Here is a 22,648-nt window from a genome sequence, read left to right as displayed (position 1 = left end):
ATTCTTTTAGTTTTCTAATAAGTTAGTACCAAAGTTTTCATTGTTTTCTCAAGCATTTTTTTGTTTTTCATATTAAACTTTACTTTATCGACTTAAGCTTTTTATGCATGAATACTGGCATCAAATTCGTTTACAAACAAATTTCTTTATTTAATTATTTATTTTTTTATTTTTTTACTTTTAATTTTGTTCTCAATGATAAATCCCGCTGGTTTGGCAGCCTGAAGTTAGCCATATAAAAAAAGTTGTCAGCATACTAGTGTGGGCAAAAAGTAAGGTTAATTTTTTTGTCAAACTTCGCGGGATTAAAATTTCGCTCTAGTTATTTTTTTCATGAGTCGGCAGCATTGTTAATAACATCTGGGCCAACTTTCATGTGAATGTCATTATCAGTAATATATTTACGCTTGTGTTTACCAAACGACCAAGAGTGCATTTTTCGATTTTTACAATGTCTGATTTGATTGAGCAGAGAAGTGCCATCAAATTTTGTTTGCGGAATGAAATTTCGGCTGCGGAAACGTTTAGCATGTTGCAGAAGGCATTTGGTGATTCGACCATGTTGCAGAAAAATGTTTATAAGTGGTACAAAGACTTCAAAGAGGGTCGAGAACGTGTTGATGACTTGGAGCGCTCCGGACGACTATCGACGTCAACAGATGACCAACACGTCAATAAAGTGAAGGAGTTAGTGCTCAAAAATCGTCGGTTGACTGTTAAAGACCTTACTGATATGATCGGAATATCAGAAAGATCTGTGAAAACCATTTTGAAAGACCATTTGGGCCTACGAAAAGTCAAATCTCATTTGGTACCGAAAACTCTCAATTTCTTGGAAAAAAGTCGTCGCGTTGATGTGTGTAAAACAATGCTTTCAGACTATCAGGACAAACTCAAATGCATCATTACGGGAGATGAGACTTGGATTTATGCTTACGACCCTGAAACAACCGACCAATCAAGCGAATGTCGTGCTAAAGGCGGGCCAGACCGAAAAAAGCACGTCCAAGTCGTTCAAAAATAAAGGTCATTATGACTGTTTTTTTTCGATTTTCGTGGTGTGGTGTACTATGAATTCCTTCCACCTGGCCAAACTGTTAATAAGGAATATTATTTGAGCGTTATGCGTCGTTTACGTGAAGCAATTCGTCTAAAAAGACCAGAATTATGAGCCAACAACTCTTGGTTTTTGCATCACGATAATGCACCGTCTCACACTGCACTCGTTCTTCGTGACCATTTCGCCAAAAATTCCACGCATATCGTTCCGCAACCACCGTATTCGCCTGACTTGGCTCCGTGTGACTTCTGGCTATTCCCAAAACTCAAGAGACCACTCCGGGGAACGCGTTTCGAGTCGATTGAGGAGATAACAGCTAAATCGAAGAAGGTGCTGATGGCTATACCGGAAATGGACTATTTGGCATGTTTCGGGGATTGGAAAAATCGTTGGCATAAGTGTATTTCATCGAGAGGGGATTGTTTTGAAGGGAATGAAATTGATTTACAAGAATAAATAAAGATTTTTCATTTTACAACCAAATTCACCTTTTTGCTCACAGTAGTATATTAGCAATTAAACGTGAATACACAGTTACAATACATTAAACTGTCGCATCAACTTTCTTGAATCAAAGTATTCGAAGTGTAAATTTATTGAAATACATTGATAGAATTGACGCTGGAGAAACTCTGTATACTATTTTTGTTCATGTATTTGGTATTAATCAAACTTTCTACACTTCCCGTTTATTTGTGATGTATGTATGAATGGCATTGCATAAAATAACCAGTTTAGAAATATCTTCCTGTATTCTAATAAAAACTAAAAAATACTGTCATTATCAATAATTACTACAATTTAAATATATGTGCATGCAAAGATATGCTATGCTATGCTATGTATATCGTATGTATTTCCCCGATCAACTGGCATCCGCATTCGAGCTAATTTTATTCTCCTTTTTTGTTTGTCATTTTAGATTCAAGGACGAAGGATTGGCCGATGATGTCATCACCATTCCCAACACTTGCAGTTTGCCTCACATATGTTTATTTAGTTAAGGTGAGTGATTTCTTTACATTGGTCGTAAGTATGTACGCATGTATGTACATATGTATATATTTATGATTGCAGTTAACATTTTAGATTGCGCTCAAGCTGTTTGGCAATAATTTATATCACATAATGTTGCTCTGTCGAATGAAGCATTTCGAACTTTTACAGTAGCACATTAGCTACAAAATTAATTACAGCTGTAAAGAGCGGCTAACATTTATTGTTCAAACTGATCACTTGTTTACAAATTTACATTAGGGCTGCTATCGAAAAATACAAATTTTATACAAATTAAGTGCCATACCTCCTAATTTTTCTGCTTTTTAAGAGAAATAATTTATAATTTTTTTTTTATTTTAGAGGTCGCGACGAGTCATTTTAAATATGAAAATACGGTTTCGCAGAGTAACATTTTTATTTATTTTATTTATAGATTTTATTTTTTTCTTACATATTTTGTTAGATATCAATTAAGATTGAAGATAGATTGAGATCCTTTTTTATGCAACATACATTTTTCTGCTTTTTAAGAGTATTAATATTTTTTATTTTTATTATCTAGAGGTCGCGACGAGTAATTTTAGATAAGAAAATACGATTTTGCAGAATTAAGTTTTTAAAATATATTTTTTAAAGAAAAAGTATTTTCTTAGATATCAATTAAGGTTTAAGGTAGATTGAAATTGTTTTTTATGCAACGTGAATTTTTTTTCCTTTCAAAAAGAAATACTATTTTTTTTTAATTTTTTATAATTTATAAATTTTTTATTTAATTATTTAGAGGTCGCGACGAGTAATTTTAGAAAAGAAAATTCGGTTTTGCAGAGATAAGCTTTTAAAATTTATTTTGTTAGATATCAATTAAGATTTATAGCTAACATGAATTTTTCTTTTTTTTTAAGAGATATACTTTCTTTATTTTATTAATTTTTAAATACTTCTTTTTAATTATTTAGAGGTCGCGACTAGTAATTTTAAATAAGAAAATACGGTTTTACAGAGTAACATTTTTAAAATTAATTTTTTTAAATTATTTTGTTAGACATCAATTAAAATATATCACCAAAGTAGATTGAAATTGTTTTTTATGGAATACTATTTTTTTTTTTCTTTTTAAGAGAAGTAATATTTTTTTATTTTTATAATCTCTTATAATTAAATTAAGTATTTAAATTTTTTTTAACTATTGAGAAGTCGCGACGAAATAAAATACGATTTTGTAGTATTCAATTTTTAAAATTTATTTTGTAAACTAAATTATTTCGTTAGTTATGAATTAAAATCTAACGCTAAAGTAGACTGAACTTTTTCCTTATGAAACATATTTTTTTAGAAACATCACACTCCCTGAAATATAAAAATGTAACATAAGATAGTAAAATAATGTGGCTTAAGGTGAACCCCCGACACATTTAAATTGCTAAAAAAAATTTTGAAAATATAAAACGTTATTTCCTATTACAAAATAAAAAAAAGTGCATTTAAATTGCTAAAAAAAATTTTGAAAATATAAAACGTTATTTCCTATTAAAAAATAAAAAAATAATTCATTTAAATTGCTAAAAAAATTTTTGAAAACATAAAACGTTATTTCCTATTAAAAAATAAAAAAAATAGTCCATAGAGTTTTTAAATTTCATTTTTTTTCGTTTTTTTTTTTTTGCGATGAGCACCCTAATGTGCATACAATACTTATACATATCATCTATTCTGGTGTTTACTATGCCTCATCTAGCTCGTTGGTAGCTCATACACAATTGGCTTATAAGCACGATGCTTATCTGTTAAATGCAGCTAATTGCCGGAATCTAACGCTAATAGCTACAACTATAAATGAAAAATGCGCCTGGCAATGAATTTAACGGTCGCCGTTGCACATCATTACAACGACTGTCTATCTCCTGTCTCGACTGTTGTTTTTTTAATGAGGTGCACTGCTATTCAGTAGAAAATGTCCATTATCGGTAGTTGCAGCCGCATTCTGCGCACATACAAACCCACATTTATTTTTTATAAGTTTTTTATAATTCATACATCACAGTTGCTGGAAAAATTCTTAACCATAAATCAGAGTTGAATGCATCTTCATTTTTGTATGCAAGACAGCACTCATAAATAATAAAAGCGAAAACAAATAATAAAAATGATTGTGCATTTAAAAGTGTATTAAACTAATTATTTATCAATAATAATAGTAAAAATAAAAACATAATAATATTTTTATTTTAAATTTAATTTGTTAATTCCAATTTCACTTTACAAAGCACTTTTACCACTTAGAAATGAATACCTCCAAACAGATATGTTTAAAAGTTTCAACAGTTTCTTCAAGCATTGAAAAACGTTGACTTCGAATTTTATTTTTGATGCTCGGGAACAAAAAGAAATCATTAGGTGGAATTCAGCGACTTTCTGGTGTGAGCCGATACGTGAGAGCTCGCATTATCTTGGTGAAGAATGAGCCATCTTCGGCGGTTGGTGGTAAAAAAAATGGTGGTGTCCCACTCAAAATTGACTGTTTTAAGTTTATTTACTGCTGCAGTTGCGATATGACCAACTTTTCGAACGAAACAGACGACCATTTGCTTTGGGGAACTTCTTCCGTGAACAGCTTTTGTTGGGTTAAGCTCTTCTTGGAACACCCACACTGTGAATTGCTGTTTTGTTTCCAGCTCATATGAATAGATTCAAAATTCGTTACCGAATCACGTCAAGATTCGTGTTATAGACGTGCTTTGAACCACCGCGGCTGAATTTCTTCAATAACTCTTTACCTCTTACAAAGCTCTCTTTTGTATGAGCAATTGTCAAGTTATGCGGTATCTGAATAGAGCAAATCTTCTTAATGACCCAATGCTCATGCGACATAGAATGTATGCTAGTCCCACTAATGCCTAAAGTTGCCTCTAATTCGCGATATCTGCACGACCATCTTGCATTATCAATTGACGCACAGCAACGATTATTTTTGGCACAATGTCTAAGTGTGGAGCCTCAACGAAATTCAAAGTAAATAAAGTATAAATCGATAATCCACATGGAAAATCTTAACAAATCATCGCAAGAAAATTTTCACTAGTTAATTCCATCTTTATTTTCTTCAACTGACTGAAAAGAGAGCAAATAACTAACATAATTTACAGGTCCCGAATTTGTGCTAAAAATTAACAGCCTTTTCGATAAAAATATCGAACTACAGCTCATCACACTTAGAGTTGCAAAGGCACAAAATATAAAAGACAACTCTCGTATACTTACACTGCATTTCTTAACTTGTCACCACAATTGACTACAGCTGGTCATTCTAGTTTTGCTGCCTAGCTTATGGGGCTAGTAGCATACTCCTGCTGAAAACTGCAATTCTCATGTATTTGTTTTTTTTATTTAAATGAATTTTTTTTTTATTTAGATGAATTTTTAAAAGCGCTTTAGGCATTCCCTGCTATATACGAAAAAGCTACCGACACGGTTTAATGGACGAAGCCCCTTTCCATTATAATGAAATTATAATTAATTTTCCTACAAAAAAAAAAAAATAAATTCCAGTTTTAGACTTTGTGCAAATTAAAAAAAAATGCGTAACACTTTCATCGAATTTTCAAACATTTTAATCAGAATTAAAAAAAAATCGAATACGAGGATTTATAGCTCATTGAATTTTGGTACCAAATATAAGTTTGAAATAGCATAAAAATCGCGTTGATTTTTGACAATTATTTATGCTGACGGTGAGAGAGAACATGTGAGAACATGTGTTCTATATAAAAATATGGAAATTTCGTCAAATGAAAAAAAAAATACATAAGACCACCAGCAAATTCTAATAAATTACTAAAACTTGGATTCATATTTTGTAGGAGTGCGAATTATATGTTCATAAAAAATTATTAATATTAAATAAAAAACAAATAAATTGTCAAAACTAGTCAATAAGTACCTGTGCTATTTGACGCACAATATACGATTTTAGACATGTAATTTCGTGCTTGCTTGCACGTAAAGCGCCATTCTTATAAAACAAAACAAATTATAGCAATGACCTGATTTTCCCTGTAAACAATAATTTTCTTCCAAAGTTAAAAGCGTTTCGCGTGCTATTTGACTAATTCCTCAATTTTCATCAAATGCTTCATTTCTGCATTTTTTCGATAAAAATTTTGACACTTGCCAAAGAAATTTATAGAGATTATGGCTAACAGTGGACATTATTTAGAGTAAAGGGAATAAAAATTGACATTTATGATATGTTGTTTTTTATCCAATACACTGGACCAGTACGGTAGTAGGAGAAGCAACCCCACACGTTGATTCTTACACTTCCGCGCTTTACTGTTCTGCTAACATATTTAGAATTGAAATAAGCATACAATGGACTGTTTTCAAATTGTTTACGTACTTTGAGTAGGTACTCTTTAACTTTACTCTGACCTGTAGTTGTCGTGGCTGCAATAATGGAACCTTTCTCGGGCGTACGGTATAAAAGTGGTTTATCGCATCAGATTATTGCGCAAATGCATTTCCAACAATTCCTATGTATGTTTTGATACTTTGACAGCACAACGAGCTTTATTTAAAGCTACGTAACAATTAAATATTATCTCACTTGATAGCAGCTATTAAGACTATTGATTTAAAGCTATATTTATTACTCTATGCGCTCGCACATGGATTCTTTCCGCTTGTTGACGAGTACACATTTAAGTTTGGCTTACTTCTAATCCCTTTTCAGATATAAAAAACGTTTGCCACGCGCCAACCCCAGTACTTGTCTCTGCTTTGGCGTTTTGTGACCTCCAACTTCGCTTTTTCTCATCCATTTGTTAGCGTTAAAACTCATTTACACTAAAGAGCTGAGCAAATCCTGAATGCGCTTGTAACATAATTTGAATGAAAACAAAAATCGAAATAATAATCCAATTGAAATTTGAATAAAAGTAAAAATCGAAATAAAAATAAAAATAAACCACTGCTATTTTTTCGCACAAAGTGGATTTCACATGGCAATAAATTATAAAAGTTAAAAAGGCGAAGTTTTTCTCTCAATATTGATTTATTTATTTATTTATAATTGGCGCGTACACCCTTTTTGGGTATTTGGCCGAGCTGCTCTTCCTATTTGTGGTGTGCGTGTTGATGTTGTTCCACAAATGGACAAATGGGACCTACAGTTTCAAGCCGACTCCGAACGGCAGATATTTTTATGAAGAGCTTTTTCATGGCAGAAATACACTCGGAGGTTTGCCATTGCCTGCCGAGGGGCGACCGCTATTAGAAAAATGTTTTTATGAATTTGGTGTTTCACCGAGATTCGAACCTACGTTCTCTCTGTCAATTCCGAACTTTTGGAACAAACTTCAAATTAAACCACTCTTTAAACAAGTCTTAATTCATCCACGCTGATTTTTGTGACTTATAATAAACCGGAAGGGAAGATGGATTCAAGTTTTTGAATGCCCGTGGTTTAGCAGACTTGCCAATAACGAAAAGAGAAATTTTATGAGTCCCTGCTGCATTCGAACAAACGGCCACTGTAATACGCTCTTTGTTCTTTTGGAAGCCAGAGGCAGACTGTTCATAACTGCCTAGAAAAGTTGTTTAGCCCGGTCTCGTCCATATTATAGACTTGTTCTGGAGATAATTCCTCTGTTTTAACCATTTCACCAAACTTAGTCTTGAATTCTGTCGCACCAGAAGTATCAGCAGACATTTTTTCTCCACTGACATGTGCGAAATGAATTCCGTGTCGTTTCTTCCATCGATTAAGCCAACCATCACTTGCCACAAAGTCACCTCCAATATTAATCTTCTGGTGGATAGCCAAAGCTTTTTCTTTCAAAGCTGGGCCGCCAATCGGTGTACCTCTTCGACGTTCCTGAAGAAACCAGATCCACAAAGCTTCATCGACGACCTCGCAAATCGGTTTTTTTCTCGTACAAAGGCTACCCAGATTTCTATCAGATTCCATTTTCGAGCAAAACTCCTCAATGGAACTCATATCTCTTCGCCAGTCATTTACAGTGCTTTTTCCATCATTAAATTCTGCACATATTTTCGCTACGGATTCACCATTATCAATCCGCCTTAGCCCTTTTAAACGTGTATCCATCGAAACCACAATTCGTTTGCGCTTTGCACTCATTGTTAAGGAAAGAACTATGTTATGTCCGCACCCACAGCAAAAACAAACCAAATTGATCAAAACAACAAAATCCTATCTAACATCGTTTATAGTTTACTTCGCCGGGATTTCCCCGTAATATCGGGGGAATCCCAGCCGCATCGCCCCGCCGGTGAATTTCTTGGAAAATATTGCATTGCGCTCGGCTGCTCCGTCCGTCCGTCGACCGCTTAATGCGAACCAACCCATTCGGCTAATTCTAACACTTTTTATTGTTATTATTTATTTTTATTTTTTCCTTTTACTTACACTCACTTAAAAATTCGGTTTAACATTCCGAAATTTCTTTTTCACTTAAATCGCTTCTCTCATGATTTCGAACCCCACATCTTAACCTCAATTACTCGGGTGGTTTCGAAATGAACTTTGTGATATATTTACAAGCGGCTTATCACACCGGCTTATCACACCAAGCCAATTCCTGCAATTTCTATGCTTTGCCACTTGGACAGCACAACGAGCTTTATTCATAATTCCGTAGTAATAAAATATTATCTCCCTAAACTATTGATTTAAAACGGTATTTATTGCATTACGCGCTCGCACGTGGATTTCATGAGTTCGCTTATGCTTACCACATGATTTAATGCACGCAAATAAATTTATTATTAACAGGTATAGTAATTATTGTGCGTTTTGCTTATCTCTTCGCAGGTGCTTGGACCGCGATTAATGGAGAATCGTAAACCATTCCACTTACAAAACACACTGATACTCTACAATGCAGCGCAAGTGATATTTAGTGCATGGCTGTTTTATGAGGTATGTATCGCACCGGGCTCACCAGATGGTCAGTCTCGGATCAACTGCAAAAAACAAAAGAAAAAAAAAACAATCATCCAACCATCCATCAAACATTTAAAGAATCGCTCGCACGAACTAGCGTCGAAGCGGAAAAATGAACTCTACTCTAACACTCTATCTGTCACCTTGTCACTCATTGCTTGCGTCAGTGAGATTGCGTTGGATTTCAAGGACATGCGAAGGATTTACCGTGGCTGCATATGTATATATTGTGCACATATATGTATGGATATATATTTACTATATGTGCAACTAAGCGAAAAGCGAAATGAAAATGCATTTTTTTCTCTATAACTTCTGAATGTACTCTTAGTTTTACATCTTTAAAAGCGCAACTATTTTCATACCACGCACACAATCACACTCACATATGTATACATACACACATACATACCTTTAATTACTTTTCACACTTTTTATTAAACTGCCTACACTACATATTTTGTATTTATTTAGCTCCAAACTCCCGCATAACGCATCCTGCTTTCTACTCTTATAATCCAAAGCCTGCCATCCTGTCATCCAACCCTAACCACCCACCCGCAAACACGCCTGCCACTTTTACAATTTTATTAATGCGTCCCTTTGAGCTAAAAATGCGCTTTTGTAACCCTCCCTCCTCCCCTGTTTTATTTTTATTTTATTTTTAATTTTTTGTTTTTTTTTTTGTTTGAAATATTTTTGTTGAAAAAGATTTTATATTTTATAAAATATTGCAGCCGAAAGCTTTGTATCACCTTTGCAATTTTTAGTGCTTCGATTTCTTTTTATTTAATTACAAAATATTTCTTTTTTGTTATGTACGAAATGTATTTTCTAGTGTTTAATGGGCGGCTGGTGGGGTCATTACAGCTTTAGATGTCAGCCGGTGGATTATAGCGATGATCCCACTACGAAGCGTGTAAGTTTTTAAGCGAATACTCAAATGGATAGTTAACTGAACTGAAAACAGAATTCACACGATGTGAAACCCAACAACAATCAGCTTATATAAATAAATAAAAATGTGGGAAAAATATAAAAACAACAACAAACAGATTGCGTTAAATTTATAAACTAAGCAAAACACTGTCTGTCCAAAATTTAAAGTACAAAATTTAATTTCATACAAAATACGTCCAAAAGAAATTCTGTAGAGAAGGAGACTTTCAAAAGAAAGCCGCTCCTTTCAAATGTCACTGCGCTCAATCTCGATTTAGCCAATAGTTAGTTGCAAAAAACAAAAAAATATTTATAATCTGCGCATTTGTAGCTGCATAAACGCATCTAAACACATTTTCACTTATGTACATTCAGGCATCGATCAAGCGCCAATAGTAGTTAGTTACAAACCAACATACTTACATACATACATACATACACTAATGCATAAATCTGTGTGAACAAGCTTGAGTAGTTTGCCGAAATCATCATCAAAATCATCTCTTAGCCGCATTTCGTGCTGCATCAGAATTCGCTTCAGTCATTGTAAAAATATTATAAAATTAGCGCTTCGAAGAAAAAGCTCATCTGCAATACTCGTAGCTTAATAACGAACGCTACAAAAATAAGGAAAGTTCAAGGAAAATGCTAAATACCGCAAATGCTAAGGCCGCCGCTAAAATTACAATTTTTAATTATTAATTTATAATTTTACTTTTCAATTTGCTTTCATTCATATGTACATATTGTTTATTTTTATTTTTTTCCCATGATTGTAATTATCATCGTTGGTTATTACTTTTATCTACATCATTGCAGCTTCTGAGTAGAAATGTAGTAACATGGTTTCATGCCATTTTCTTTGCTGCGGAAATTATAGAGAACATTTTTTACATATCTAACTTTCATAAATATTTCCGCTATTCTAATGGAAAAAAATAAAACAATAAAAATATAACAAAATTTTAGACATTTTACTATTTTATTCTATTTTATTTATTGTATTCTTGTTCCTAATTGTAACTTTTTATTATTCATTTATAACTGTATCTGTCAAAAGTTTGCAGAACAGGCTTGATCTACTTAATAATTACTATCTTTTAAGCAATAAATTCCTGTGCTTTTATAAAATATTTATAGATTGAAAAATGTAGTCTATCGAATGAATCTTTATTGCCCTTTTTCACTATTGATCAGTGGCGTTTTTCTTTACCGAACGGTACTTACTCACTACTTGTCACAAATGATTCTTACAGGCTAATAGGCTACATATACGTCTTAAGGTCTAGTTACATCAAAATCTCAACAAGTTAGCTTAATCCATTTTAATAAACGTTGTGACTTCAATTGAAGGTTGTCTCTACATAACTACTAACTGCAAGGTCTCCAAAGCGCTCTTGTCAAAACTGAATCTTAAAAGGACAAAATGTCTGCTTGTATTCAACCGATCAACTACCAGCGTCCTTATAGGTGTTATAACGGGCCACTGCGCTATTGATACTCTAGTCAGTAAAATGCGTGCACCTAAAAATGACTTCTGCAGGAGTTGTGGAGATGAAGAAGAAATTAAGACGGTACAACAACTTCTCCGTGAATGTCTTACACTTCAAAGAAGCCGTGCCAAATATCTTTGCGACTATTTCTTTGAAGACCTGGGAAATTTGCAAAATATGTCACTGGAGGGTCGAGTTACCTTCTAAAAAAGATCTAAGTAGTTTAAGCAATTTCGTTATTCGAAATCAAAAACAGGTATCATAAAGTGCCTTAGGGCTACCGAGTGTCTTGTCTTAGCCTATGACTTCATTTAAATGCCTGCCTCGACGCATCGTGCTTGGGTTCAGCCTTCAGCCCATTTTCTCTAGTTTGTTGACAGTTTCTGAGAGATATTATGCGGCTCAGTCGATATACCTCTTAACTATTTAAATCTTTTATGGATTACTCGCATTTTACCAATGTTTAATACGCACCAAAAGTCTTTAGAATTGTTAAAAACATCACTGTCGAAGATGTTGCTGAATACCGCAAGCATTGTGAAGAAGTCCAAATTGTCTTCAAAGAAACTGTGCTAGCAAAATGAGCAGCAGTTGTAGCTTTTGAAGCAACTGAATCTTATAAATACTGTGAACGTATCATTTACTTCTAAAAGTTTAATCTGGAAGAAAGTAAGTTCTTTGGGTGCGTACACCTATGTTAGGTATTTGGCCGAGCTTCTCCTCCAATTTGTGGCGTACATCTGAATGTTGTTCCACAAATGAAGCGATCTACAATTTTATGCCGACTCCAAGCGGCAGATGGCAGATGGTTTTTTATGAGAAATATAAACGGAAGTCTGACATTGCCTGCCAAGAACCGATCGCTATTAGTAACCACTTTTTTTTATTATTTCGTGTTTTGTGCCGGACGTTTCGAACCTGGCAGTTTTGGCCACTAAACTTAATATGCTAATAAGCTTTGTAAATTTAATTAATTTAATACATGGTATATAAAAAAAAATACATTTACCTCTTCATCAATGTTTCACGGCCTAATTATATAATTTATTTATTTTGATAGTGTTTCACTGTACTCTCTTCTTCAGTTCCCTTTTCATCTGAACCAATTACATTTCAGTGAATCGTAGCTGAGAGCGATTGAGCGGGCTGTATTGGCATTATCTTCTACTTAAAATTCCTTGTTTACTTTAATAAAGGCAAGTTGCCAGAGTCAGGCCAGAAAAAGTGATGATCTTTTTTTGTTTTTTTTTTTTAATCCATTTATTTATTGCAATTAAGATATTCTTTCATAATAAGTATTACCTTGAGATTGTATAAAAGAAAGAAGTTTTCACTCTAAGCCTTCTTTTGTGTAAATTTCAATATTACTTATTTCGGCATACTTTATTGTAGGGTATCTCTCACCAAGATACTTTTTAGAATATTTCGGCACCCTTTCATAATTTTCCATTATTTTTATCTTGTATTTTGTATCTACTTTCTCTTGATCTGTTTCAACATAGTATTTATTTGATGTGAGCTACGCAGTACGCCTTTTCGTCCTTATTGGAACATAAGCGTTGCCTTTTTTTAAATTGCCGCTCGTCTTTCACAAAAGGAAACTTTTTCAGTACCTTTTTAAGTTCGCAAGGCTATTTTTTTTTTAATTCTATGCAGCTTTGAAGCTGAAGTTCCACTTTATTCGCATTCTCTTCAGCAATTTGTTTTCTGCTTTCTTCTTCTTGTTTGGCACAATAACTACTTACGCGATTTTGGTCCAGCTTAACAAAGCGCGCCAGTCGTTTTTTCTTGTGCTAACCGGCGCCATTTGGAAACACCAAGTGAAGCCAAGTCCTTCTCCACCTGATCTTTCCAACGCAGAGGAGGCCCTCCTCGCATCGAATACTTTCAGAGCCGGAGCGTTTGTTTCCGTTTGGACGACTTGACCCAGGCAAAGTAGACGCTGGATCTTTAATCGCTGCGCAATGTCTATGTTGTCGTAAAGCTCATACAGCTCATCGTTCCATCGCCTACGATACTCGCCGCCACCATCGTGCAAAGAAACAAAAATCGTCCGCAGAATCTTTCTCTCAAAAGTCCATTTTGAACAGTCTATTTTGCAACTCTTAACTTTATCGCCAAATGATTTCACTATTCTCCAATTATTTTCTTTCCATTTTGAATGAACTTTAATGTAAAAATTTTAAACTTCGGTATGATTAAAGCTTTCATTTGTTAAAATTGTTCAATGATCATTCAAAAAATACTCGCCCAGCTGAATGTTGTCACGCTAACAGTCTTTCAAACATATTTCTTACAAAATGTTGCCTCTACTATCGCCTTCAATCGCTTTGCACTTGTAGCCATAAGTTCCTCATAATTCATAAACGATTTCACTGTAAATATTTTCTTATACGTCCATAGATGCATATAATTTACTGAGCTATACGTAATTTATGTTATTACTCTAAATCTTTTATATTCCAATAGATTTAGCATAAATGTAAATCTATATAAATTATAACTATTTAAGTTCAGCAACAACTACAGAGTAGGTAGATACGACGCTTATCTTTCTCTCCCACTAATAACATCCTCAAATTTCCTACTACATACGTATTTCCTCACACTCCTGTTACTATACTCCTCCATCAATATTTTATAGAAGTTTGTGAAATGAAAATTCAAATATCTTTTGGTAAAATTATTTTCAGTATTAAAACTCTTTCGCAAGTTCTCGAAATACTCATATGCGCGTACATACAAATACAAAATTTCGAAAAGCTCTAATCGAAAAGAGTACAAATCGAAATACCAAACAATTGAAAATAGATGCAATAAAGAAGAAATCAACAAAACAAAAAAATCTTTCTCTACTTTTCCAGATAGCAATTTCCGGTTGGCTAACGGGGCATTATAACTTCCGATGTCAGCCAGTCGATTATAGTAATAACCCTAGAACATTAAGGGTATGTGTTATTGAACGCTTGGCAATAAACGTTCGCGAAGTAATTTTATGATTATTATTAATTTATGATTAGTTTGCATCCCACAAATATTACGAAAGCACAAAAACAAAACAAACAAAAAAATACTTGTGAAAATTATGCACCTGTGCAACAAATCCAAAGTATCCCGAGCTCCCGAATAATTAACATTATTTTATAATTATTCTAGAAAGTTTATAGTTTTAAATCGATTTAATTTGTATTTAACAACATTTTTGGGCTAATTTTGGTAGATGTTATTTTATTTAAATATGCTACTACTATTCAACAAATTACTAATTGGGTGGTTCTACTAAGAAGGTTTAATTTTATGCTTCATAATTTTATTTTATACATTTACTTTTTGTTGGTGCACTTGCATGAAATGTTGAAAGCGTTTAAGAGTATGGAAATTGAACCTTCAACTGATGGGAATGTTCCTAACCACAACATTTCGCAATTTTAAGCGTGGAAATATAAATTAAGGCGAATTCAGGCTCGATATGAGCGCCGTTAAATCGCTTCTAAAAGTTTTTGAAATAACTTAAGAAAAAAATTGAATTATTCAGAAATATGCTTAATCACAATTTAGAATTTGTGTTTGTAATGCGGAGAACATTTTTAGCTCTGACTCACTTTTTGTATAGGTTTTTTAATAAGCCACTGAGCTACAATGAAAGCTCTTGAATTCGAGTGGAAAGAATTTGTAGTTTTGATTCACTTTTTGTTTAGGTTTTTTAATAAGCCACTGAGCTACAATGAAAGCTCTTGAATTCGAGCGCCGACAGATGACGTTGTTGGAGGAAGTTGATATTACAGTCGTTTGCGATATAAAAAATAGTATAGCATAGAAGAGACAAAATTATTTCTCTGAGGGTAAAGTAAATAATAAAAAATGTAGGAGACGCTGTCTGTGGTGACAACAGCGAAATATTGCTTTAAAAAGGTCAATCGTAGTCGTTCAGAGATTTGTAAATAGCGCCAAGCCTGTCTGCAGACATGATTACCGGAGAAATTATGAAAAGGTGCATAACTTGATTCTCGCCGATCGCTGAACAAACAAAAATTGATTGGCCAAAGCATCGATATTTCAAGCGGAGGATATGAAGAAAACTCTAAAAAGTTTTGATAAGAATTTTTTTGAAATACTTCTACTGGAGTAAGCGATATACTTCCTTAGTACTTCCTTCCTCTTCCTTTGCTACCACCAGCTGGTACCGTATCGAATACTTACAGAGTCGGAGCTTTTGTATTCATTCGGACGAGCCTTGCGGATAATCACGGGAGCGCCATGGTATATAAAGAACGTTAACATTCACAGAGATATTTGCATACCTCGTGTAGCCGATGAAATAGTACGGTTGAGCAAAAAATACCTACAAAAGCTAGAAGACCATCCCAATAAACTAGCGCGAAATCTACTTTTAGATGAAGGTCACACAAGATTGAAAAAAAGAGACATCTTCAAGTCTGCAGTATCTTAATGATCTCATCTCACGCGAGAGTCCGTCCACAACTTTCTCCAACCACATCTATCACATTCGAAACAAAAACAAAAAAACAACATCATTTTCACAATCGACATGAGAGACAACGGAAGCTCTAAGGGAGACTGGAAACTAGGCCTTTCCGGCTCCCAGCTACGAAGAATCGGAGACTGGAAACCCGTCCTTTTCAGCTCCCAACTACTTTTAGATGAAGGTCACACAAGATTGAAAAAAAGAGACATCTTCAAGTCTGCAGTATCTTAATGATCTCATCTCACGCGAGAGTCCGTCCACAACTTCCTCCAACCACATCTATCACATTCGAAACAAAAACAAAAAAACAACATCATTTTCACAATCGACATGAGAGACAACGGAAGTTCTAAGGGAGACTGGAAACTAGGCCTTTCCGGCTCCCAGCTACGAAGAATCGGAGACTGGAAACCCGTCCTTTTCAGCTCCCAACTATGAAGAATTGGAGATTCACAACCGATTTCATCATATATGTAAATATATGTTCATTTGAGCAAATAATTCGTTTCTTAGCACTGGCAAGGAAACATATTACTCTAGTATATAAGATTTGTAAACTTATTGTTAGTTTCTTATAAAAGAAAGGTTCAATAAATAAAGAAAAATGGAAAAAAAAAAAAAAAAAAAAATTCGGACGACATGATACCGTGTAATACTTCAGCCTCAGAGGTGCAAGGCGCACTTGCTTTTTTTCTTTAAAAGGTGATGCGATCTACTGTAAAATGGATAATTAAGCCAGTTCGATAAGATATAAAAAAGTAACTAAAGAAATGGCACATGATCTACCTGAAAGGAGATTCCGTAGAACCAAAAAAAAAACAGCAAAAAAGATTATAATAACTTGCACCTTCATCGATAATGTGGATACATCTTGATCGACCCTCGTAAATAAATATTTTAATAAAGCATTTAAAAATACTTGAAATGAAAAGCAAAGTCAAAAATTTGCATGAAGCAGTCGTCTTGTCGATTCACGTGCCTACTGTAGTTAAGCACACACACACACACAAACATACAGCCTCAAGGCTCGAGCGCATTTTACCACCGATTAAATTTATAATCAGTTTGTGTTGACGTTTAGTAGATTTCGAATATTGTGTACGCACTTATGTGCATACGAAATAATTTACTAAAATCCACTGTTTAACTTATTTTTCTTTTTGATAAAATTGAGTCACCTTGCCTTGGTGTTCACGCCATTGACGCCTGAGCAATAGCCATAAAATATGAATGCATTAAAGGAAATTCATACTTAGAAAGCAGACATTTTCGAGTTAAACTAAATGAAAAAATTGCCAATCTCTATGAAATAAATGCAAGAGAGCCGCAGAGAAGAGTCGTGGGACTAGTATTTTATACGCTTTTCGCTTCTGACCTAACTTCAACAGGAATAACACATAGAACTACATAGGCAGATGATACTTATTAACGGCTAGAAATAGTCACGCTTCTACTGCTTCTAATCAACTTCAGCAAAACCTTGCCAGCCTTAGCACCTGACTGAGAGAAATGACGTATAAATGCCAATGAAGCAAAATCAGCGCCAATAACTTTTGCGCTCCGCAAGGATAATTGTGCGCCAGTGCATCTTACCAACTGTCAGATACCCCAAACGGACCACTCTAAATACTTAGACATTCATTTTGATCGACGTTTGACGTGGCGTCGTCTGCATATGCTTCAAAACGGAAGCAACTTGAAATAAAACTTTTTCACTTTACTACTTGACCAAAAATCAGAGTTTCCACTGAACAATGAGCTACTCATATACAATATAAAGCAATTTTGATGCCAATATATTGGCAAATGCAGAGCTCACCTTCAAAATCAAATGTTGATTTCATACAGAGGTTCCAGTCACAAAAATTGTGCACATCTCTGCCAACGCGCCGTGATTTGTCTGCAACGATGTAATTCACCGTGATCTTGGAGTACGACTCACTATGCTTCAATAAGAATTAAAGGGAACATATATATTGGAGTTTTATCGAGACATGAAGGAATTGGCAAAATCGGCATAAGATATAGCAATCGGCTTGATAACCATCCAAATCCTCGGACGTCAAACCTATTACACATCCCACGCAGACTTAAAACGTTTATGCCTACTGATCTGCCACAAAAATTTTAAATGTAATTAAACGTAATATTAAATGCCATTTTATGACAGATTTTATTTAATAAAGGAGTTAAAAACATTTATACAAAATAAAATAAAATCGGGTAATTGGAATGCTAGACTTTCACATGATCGTTTTGCGCTGAATTCTCGATAGTTGAATAGTAAACAATTAAAAAAAATATAGAAATGGTAGTAAAAATAGAAGTTTACATAGTTTAATAGTATAAAAATATAGTAAGTAGCATAAGAAAATTATAAAATCAATTGAAAGCCACAAAAGCTCTATCCCCTAAACGCTTTCAACTAAAATATTGTTACTTTTCGCATTGTGTTTGCATGCACACAACTGTAAATACAAGCATATTTGTATGTATGTAGCTGTGTATCTATTTAGTATAAAAACATGTTTTGGGCGTTCTAAATATATAAATTAATGACTTACTATGAAACAAGCACTATATATATTCCCAAAAACACCAGAATATCTGCACTGCTTTAAAAAAAAAATTACCATAGCAAAATAATGGGTATCTGGATTTTTTCTCACCTATAAAAAGCAATTATTTCGAGAGAGCCGCAGTACCCTACATTTCCTATGAAAAACTATATGGAATACACACAGTTAAACAAATTGAATGAAAATTAGAACATATAAATATTTCCAGTTACGAAAATTACAAAAAAAAAAATAATGTAGTATATCTTTTATTTCTATTGGAATGAAAATTTATCTTGTTTGCATTTTGTTGTTACGTTGACGAATTTAAAAGTTTTATTATCTAAGTTAAAAATAGTAAATGAATTTATATACTAAATAATTTGCGTGAATTATATATTAATATATTTTTCTTTTTATTCATAATTTCTAATACAAAAAAAAAAAAATACAAAAAAAAATATAGATGGTACACGCGTGTTGGTGGTACTACTTTTCCAAATTCACCGAGTTCATGGATACGGTAAGTGCAATGAAAACTAGCTTGTATATAAATATTTTATTTTATTCACATAACTCATATATACATTAGGGTGGAGTGATTTTTTTTTTTTAAATCGCTTTTGACAGATCTGCAGCAAGTTTATATGTTTCATCATATGCTGAAAGGTGCCCCCGACACTATTAATTTTGGAACAAAAAAATTGTTAAATTCAACCTTTTCATTTTCACTTCCCAAAATTATGTACGCTCATGTCTGCATGCATTTATACGTACCGCTGTACTCACTTTGGTTGTTGTAGGTAGGTGAAATGGTTGAAGTGCCGGTCTGTTACTCCTCAAGTAGCACTAAAGCGCCGTTTTGAGCGATTGGTTGTTGTAAGTCCTTAGACAAATTTCAAAGAGTTTTCATGGCCTTCTAAGGTAACTTGAACGCTATTTACGGCAGTTGATGTATTTTCTGAGCTCGAATGACTTTTAGTGACGAGCTTGCATTTTGAGTGAAAGTTGTATCGGTTTTATTATTTCTTAGTTATAAGTATAGTAGTATATATTTCCCCGTAGTTTCTAGGTGAAACAAAGGGTTTTTGAAGTGAATATTAGATTTATTTAAAGCTGAGAAATTGATTTGTCGACTTGCTTGTAGCGTTTCTGCTTCCACTGATCGCCTCCACATCTCCGACTGCCTTGCATGTTCCCGTGTTGGGCTGCTTCTGTGATATCTTCATGTGATGTGATTTTCACAGTGTGTACCGATCCCTTTCCAATTTCTCCGTCAGATTTCAAGATAAACGGGTAACTGTTTCGTTAATGCCCACAGGTCAGTGTCAGTGATGAAATCACGCCAGACTGCAATTGATAAATACTTGGAGAACTTGTATATTACGCTTTGTTGCTTGTCTCACACCCATACAGATACATTAGATTCAAAGAAACTGAGATACTGCAGTTAAAAACAAACTGCAAACATAAAACATAAAATTCAGCTGCGTAAAATTTCATTTATTTTCCAAATTTGATTAGGCTGGGGGCACCTAAAAACGTATCATAAAATAATAATGTTTGGTGACTTTTATCAATTTTTATAAGGGCAGCATTTCTTTGCTATGCCATGCCATTGCAAAACAGAAATACTAAAAACTTTCTATATATCGCTCCACCTTAATTTGCATGTCGCCAGAACAGACCTGGTACTTATTTATTTAAAAACCTAGAAAATATTGCATTTCTTACAAATTAAAAATCGTTTGAAAAAATATTTATTAATTCATTTAAAACTTGAGCTTGCGAACTTAAAATGATAATATGAAACTGAAATATTTTTGGAATGAATTTCTCTATTATAATCTCGTAGACAATTTCATAGCATTTTGTTTTTTTGATATGATATCAGGCATACACATGTCCGCCGCGGCTTCGAGTTAAATGGTCCATTCGATCAGTCCAATTTTTGACTACTTTTTTCAATAAATCTGGCCGTATGGCGTCAATGGTGTCTTAAATAACGGCTTCCAATGATTCAAAGGTTGCTGGTTTGCAGGCATAAATCAATGACTTAACGTAGCCCCATGAAAAGTAATCCAGAGATATTAAATCGCACAAACGCGGGCCATTGGACAGAACCACTTCTGGAAAAAAAATTTGTCACCAAATTAATTTTTCAATAAATCGATTGTTAAGCGTGCTGTATGGCAAATACCGCCGTCTTCTTGAAACCAAATGGCGTCGATTTTTAGGTAATTAATTTTCGGAAACCAAAGTTCAATCAGGATGGCTCGATAGCGCACGCCATTCAGCAGCTCCTTTCGAAAGAAATATGGACCAATGACGCCGCCAGTGCTCTATGAAAAATAAAGCAAATTTCCACAATTCGGAAGCGTTTTCCTGGCGTTAAATGATTCATGATGAGTTGCCAAACATTACTGAACAGAAATTTCAGCACATATTGCCAGTCTCTGCTATTAAACCTTAGTTATCCTATCGAAAGTTCTCATGCAGCTGAAAAAACACCCGATATTTCGTATAAGAGAAATCAATAGTGGAAAGTTTGAGAGCAGATTAAACTCTTTTAGTGCTCTATGAATAAGATTTTTTTTAAGTTATCAAATTTTTTTTTGCCTTTCTTCTATACTTGCATTTAAAGGATTTTCTTATGAATTGATACTCAAAAACAGAAATGTATGTATAAGTGAATGAGAGAGAAAGGCAGACTTAATTACCAAAAACAAAATAAAAAAAATGATTCATAAATTAAAATGTTACAGCCTTCTAAAAAATTAATTGCTTAAAACTTGCACTTTTAGAAATAATTTTTTTAGTAATTTTAGTAAAAAAAGGAAATTGACAAAACCCGTTTAATTAGAATACCCAAACAACGTTTAATTAGAACACTCATACTTATGTTCGATTCTCAAAACAAAAAATACTGAACTTACCATTTCATTTTTACGCGTTATACTGTGCATTCCTTAAGGGGTCCCGGTGGTCTACAGCTCGAAAATTAAAGGTATTTCAGGATTTGTTTTTTACAATAAAAAAATGAAAAACGATATTTAAGTTTTGTAGGCTTTTTTTATCTTACTTCTTTTACATACAAAAATGAAAAAAAAAAAAATTTTTTAATTTTAATAATTTAAAAATGGCGCTGAAGTTGACCCTCCCGAAAAATGTCAACTGGACGGTGTTGTCCATTTTGGCTCTTCTATTTATCTAAAACACAAAAACCAAAGAAATAATTAATCAGGATGGATGTAGCTATGTCCTGTACTAGAATAAAAATGGCGCAGTTTTGAATTCGACACTCTCACAATTGTGTTTTTCTCAGTTTTTTAATCAAAAAAATATGAAATAATTGAAATAATAATATGATTGTAGTACGGGCGATAGCGATTGATGTTGTGAACAACATACAGGGTGTGCCATCTTTTATGTCGGTATGAAAACATGAAATAACTTTGAAAAAAAAAACACTTATTTGTATAAGTCAGTTATTTACAATTTATTAAAACTATTTTTTCAATACAATATCAATCAGGTGGCCACCCTTATTAGCAATCGCAAACTGCGACCTTTTTTGTGCGTTTGTCATCACCTTGTCAAACATTTCGGGTTTTATAGCGTCGATTTCGCGTTGTTTCGGTGTAAAACGATCTATGCTTGAAATTGTACTGAATTGACGTATCGAAAACATGTATGTTGAAGTCGATCGGTTGGTAAATGACAAAGCTATTCAGCGTTCACATACCGACATAAAAGATGGCGCACCCTGTATTAAAATTTCAGAAAATTCGGGTGAATTTTTTTTTTGTTTTGACAAATCCAGACCGAAAGAAGTCGTTTCGACATAAATGAGTTTAGAGTTTGAAGTACAGGAACGTTCTGACCTCTCTATAGCTCGTTAATGGACTGTAGACTGGTAATTACTGCATGAAAATTTCACAGTATATTCTTAAGATACTATATTTTCGAAATATCGGAAACAAAATCGATTTTTTGAAATTTCTAGACCACCGGGTCCCCTTATGATTAAAGATTAAGATTACTATAGTATGTAAAATCAGAATAAATGCAAATAAATATTACTTTCAGCCAAGTTAATAAGCAAGGCACTTCTACTTCTATTTAGGATCAGGTCAACAAATATCTAGA

General features: G+C 33.6%; 1 protein-coding gene across 3 annotated transcripts in view; it reads left to right on the top strand.

Moving 5' to 3' along the window:
• LOC129253452 (elongation of very long chain fatty acids protein AAEL008004) overlaps positions 1 to 22,648 on the top strand; it is a 47,230-nt gene that overhangs the window by 9,507 nt on the left and 15,075 nt on the right. For 2 of the 3 annotated variants that reach the window (XM_054891828.1, XM_054891826.1), the window contains exons 2-5: positions 1,983 to 2,065; positions 8,892 to 8,999; positions 14,320 to 14,403; positions 18,966 to 19,022. In XM_054891828.1, the coding sequence (XP_054747803.1) occupies positions 1,983 to 2,065; positions 8,892 to 8,999; positions 14,320 to 14,403; positions 18,966 to 19,022 (332 nt within the window). Of the gene's footprint in view, positions 1 to 1,982; positions 2,066 to 8,891; positions 9,000 to 9,861; positions 9,943 to 14,319; positions 14,404 to 18,965; positions 19,023 to 22,648 lie in introns of all 3 variants that reach the window. The other variant, XM_054891827.1, reaches the window with a different exon arrangement.

The sequence above is a fragment of the Anastrepha obliqua genome, chromosome 1, assembly GCF_027943255.1.
Source record: "Anastrepha obliqua isolate idAnaObli1 chromosome 1, idAnaObli1_1.0, whole genome shotgun sequence".
Lineage (NCBI taxonomy): Eukaryota > Metazoa > Arthropoda > Insecta > Diptera > Tephritidae > Anastrepha > Anastrepha obliqua.
The sequence above is the reverse complement of the archived record's forward strand: the minus strand, read 5'-3'. Positions and strand labels throughout refer to the sequence as shown.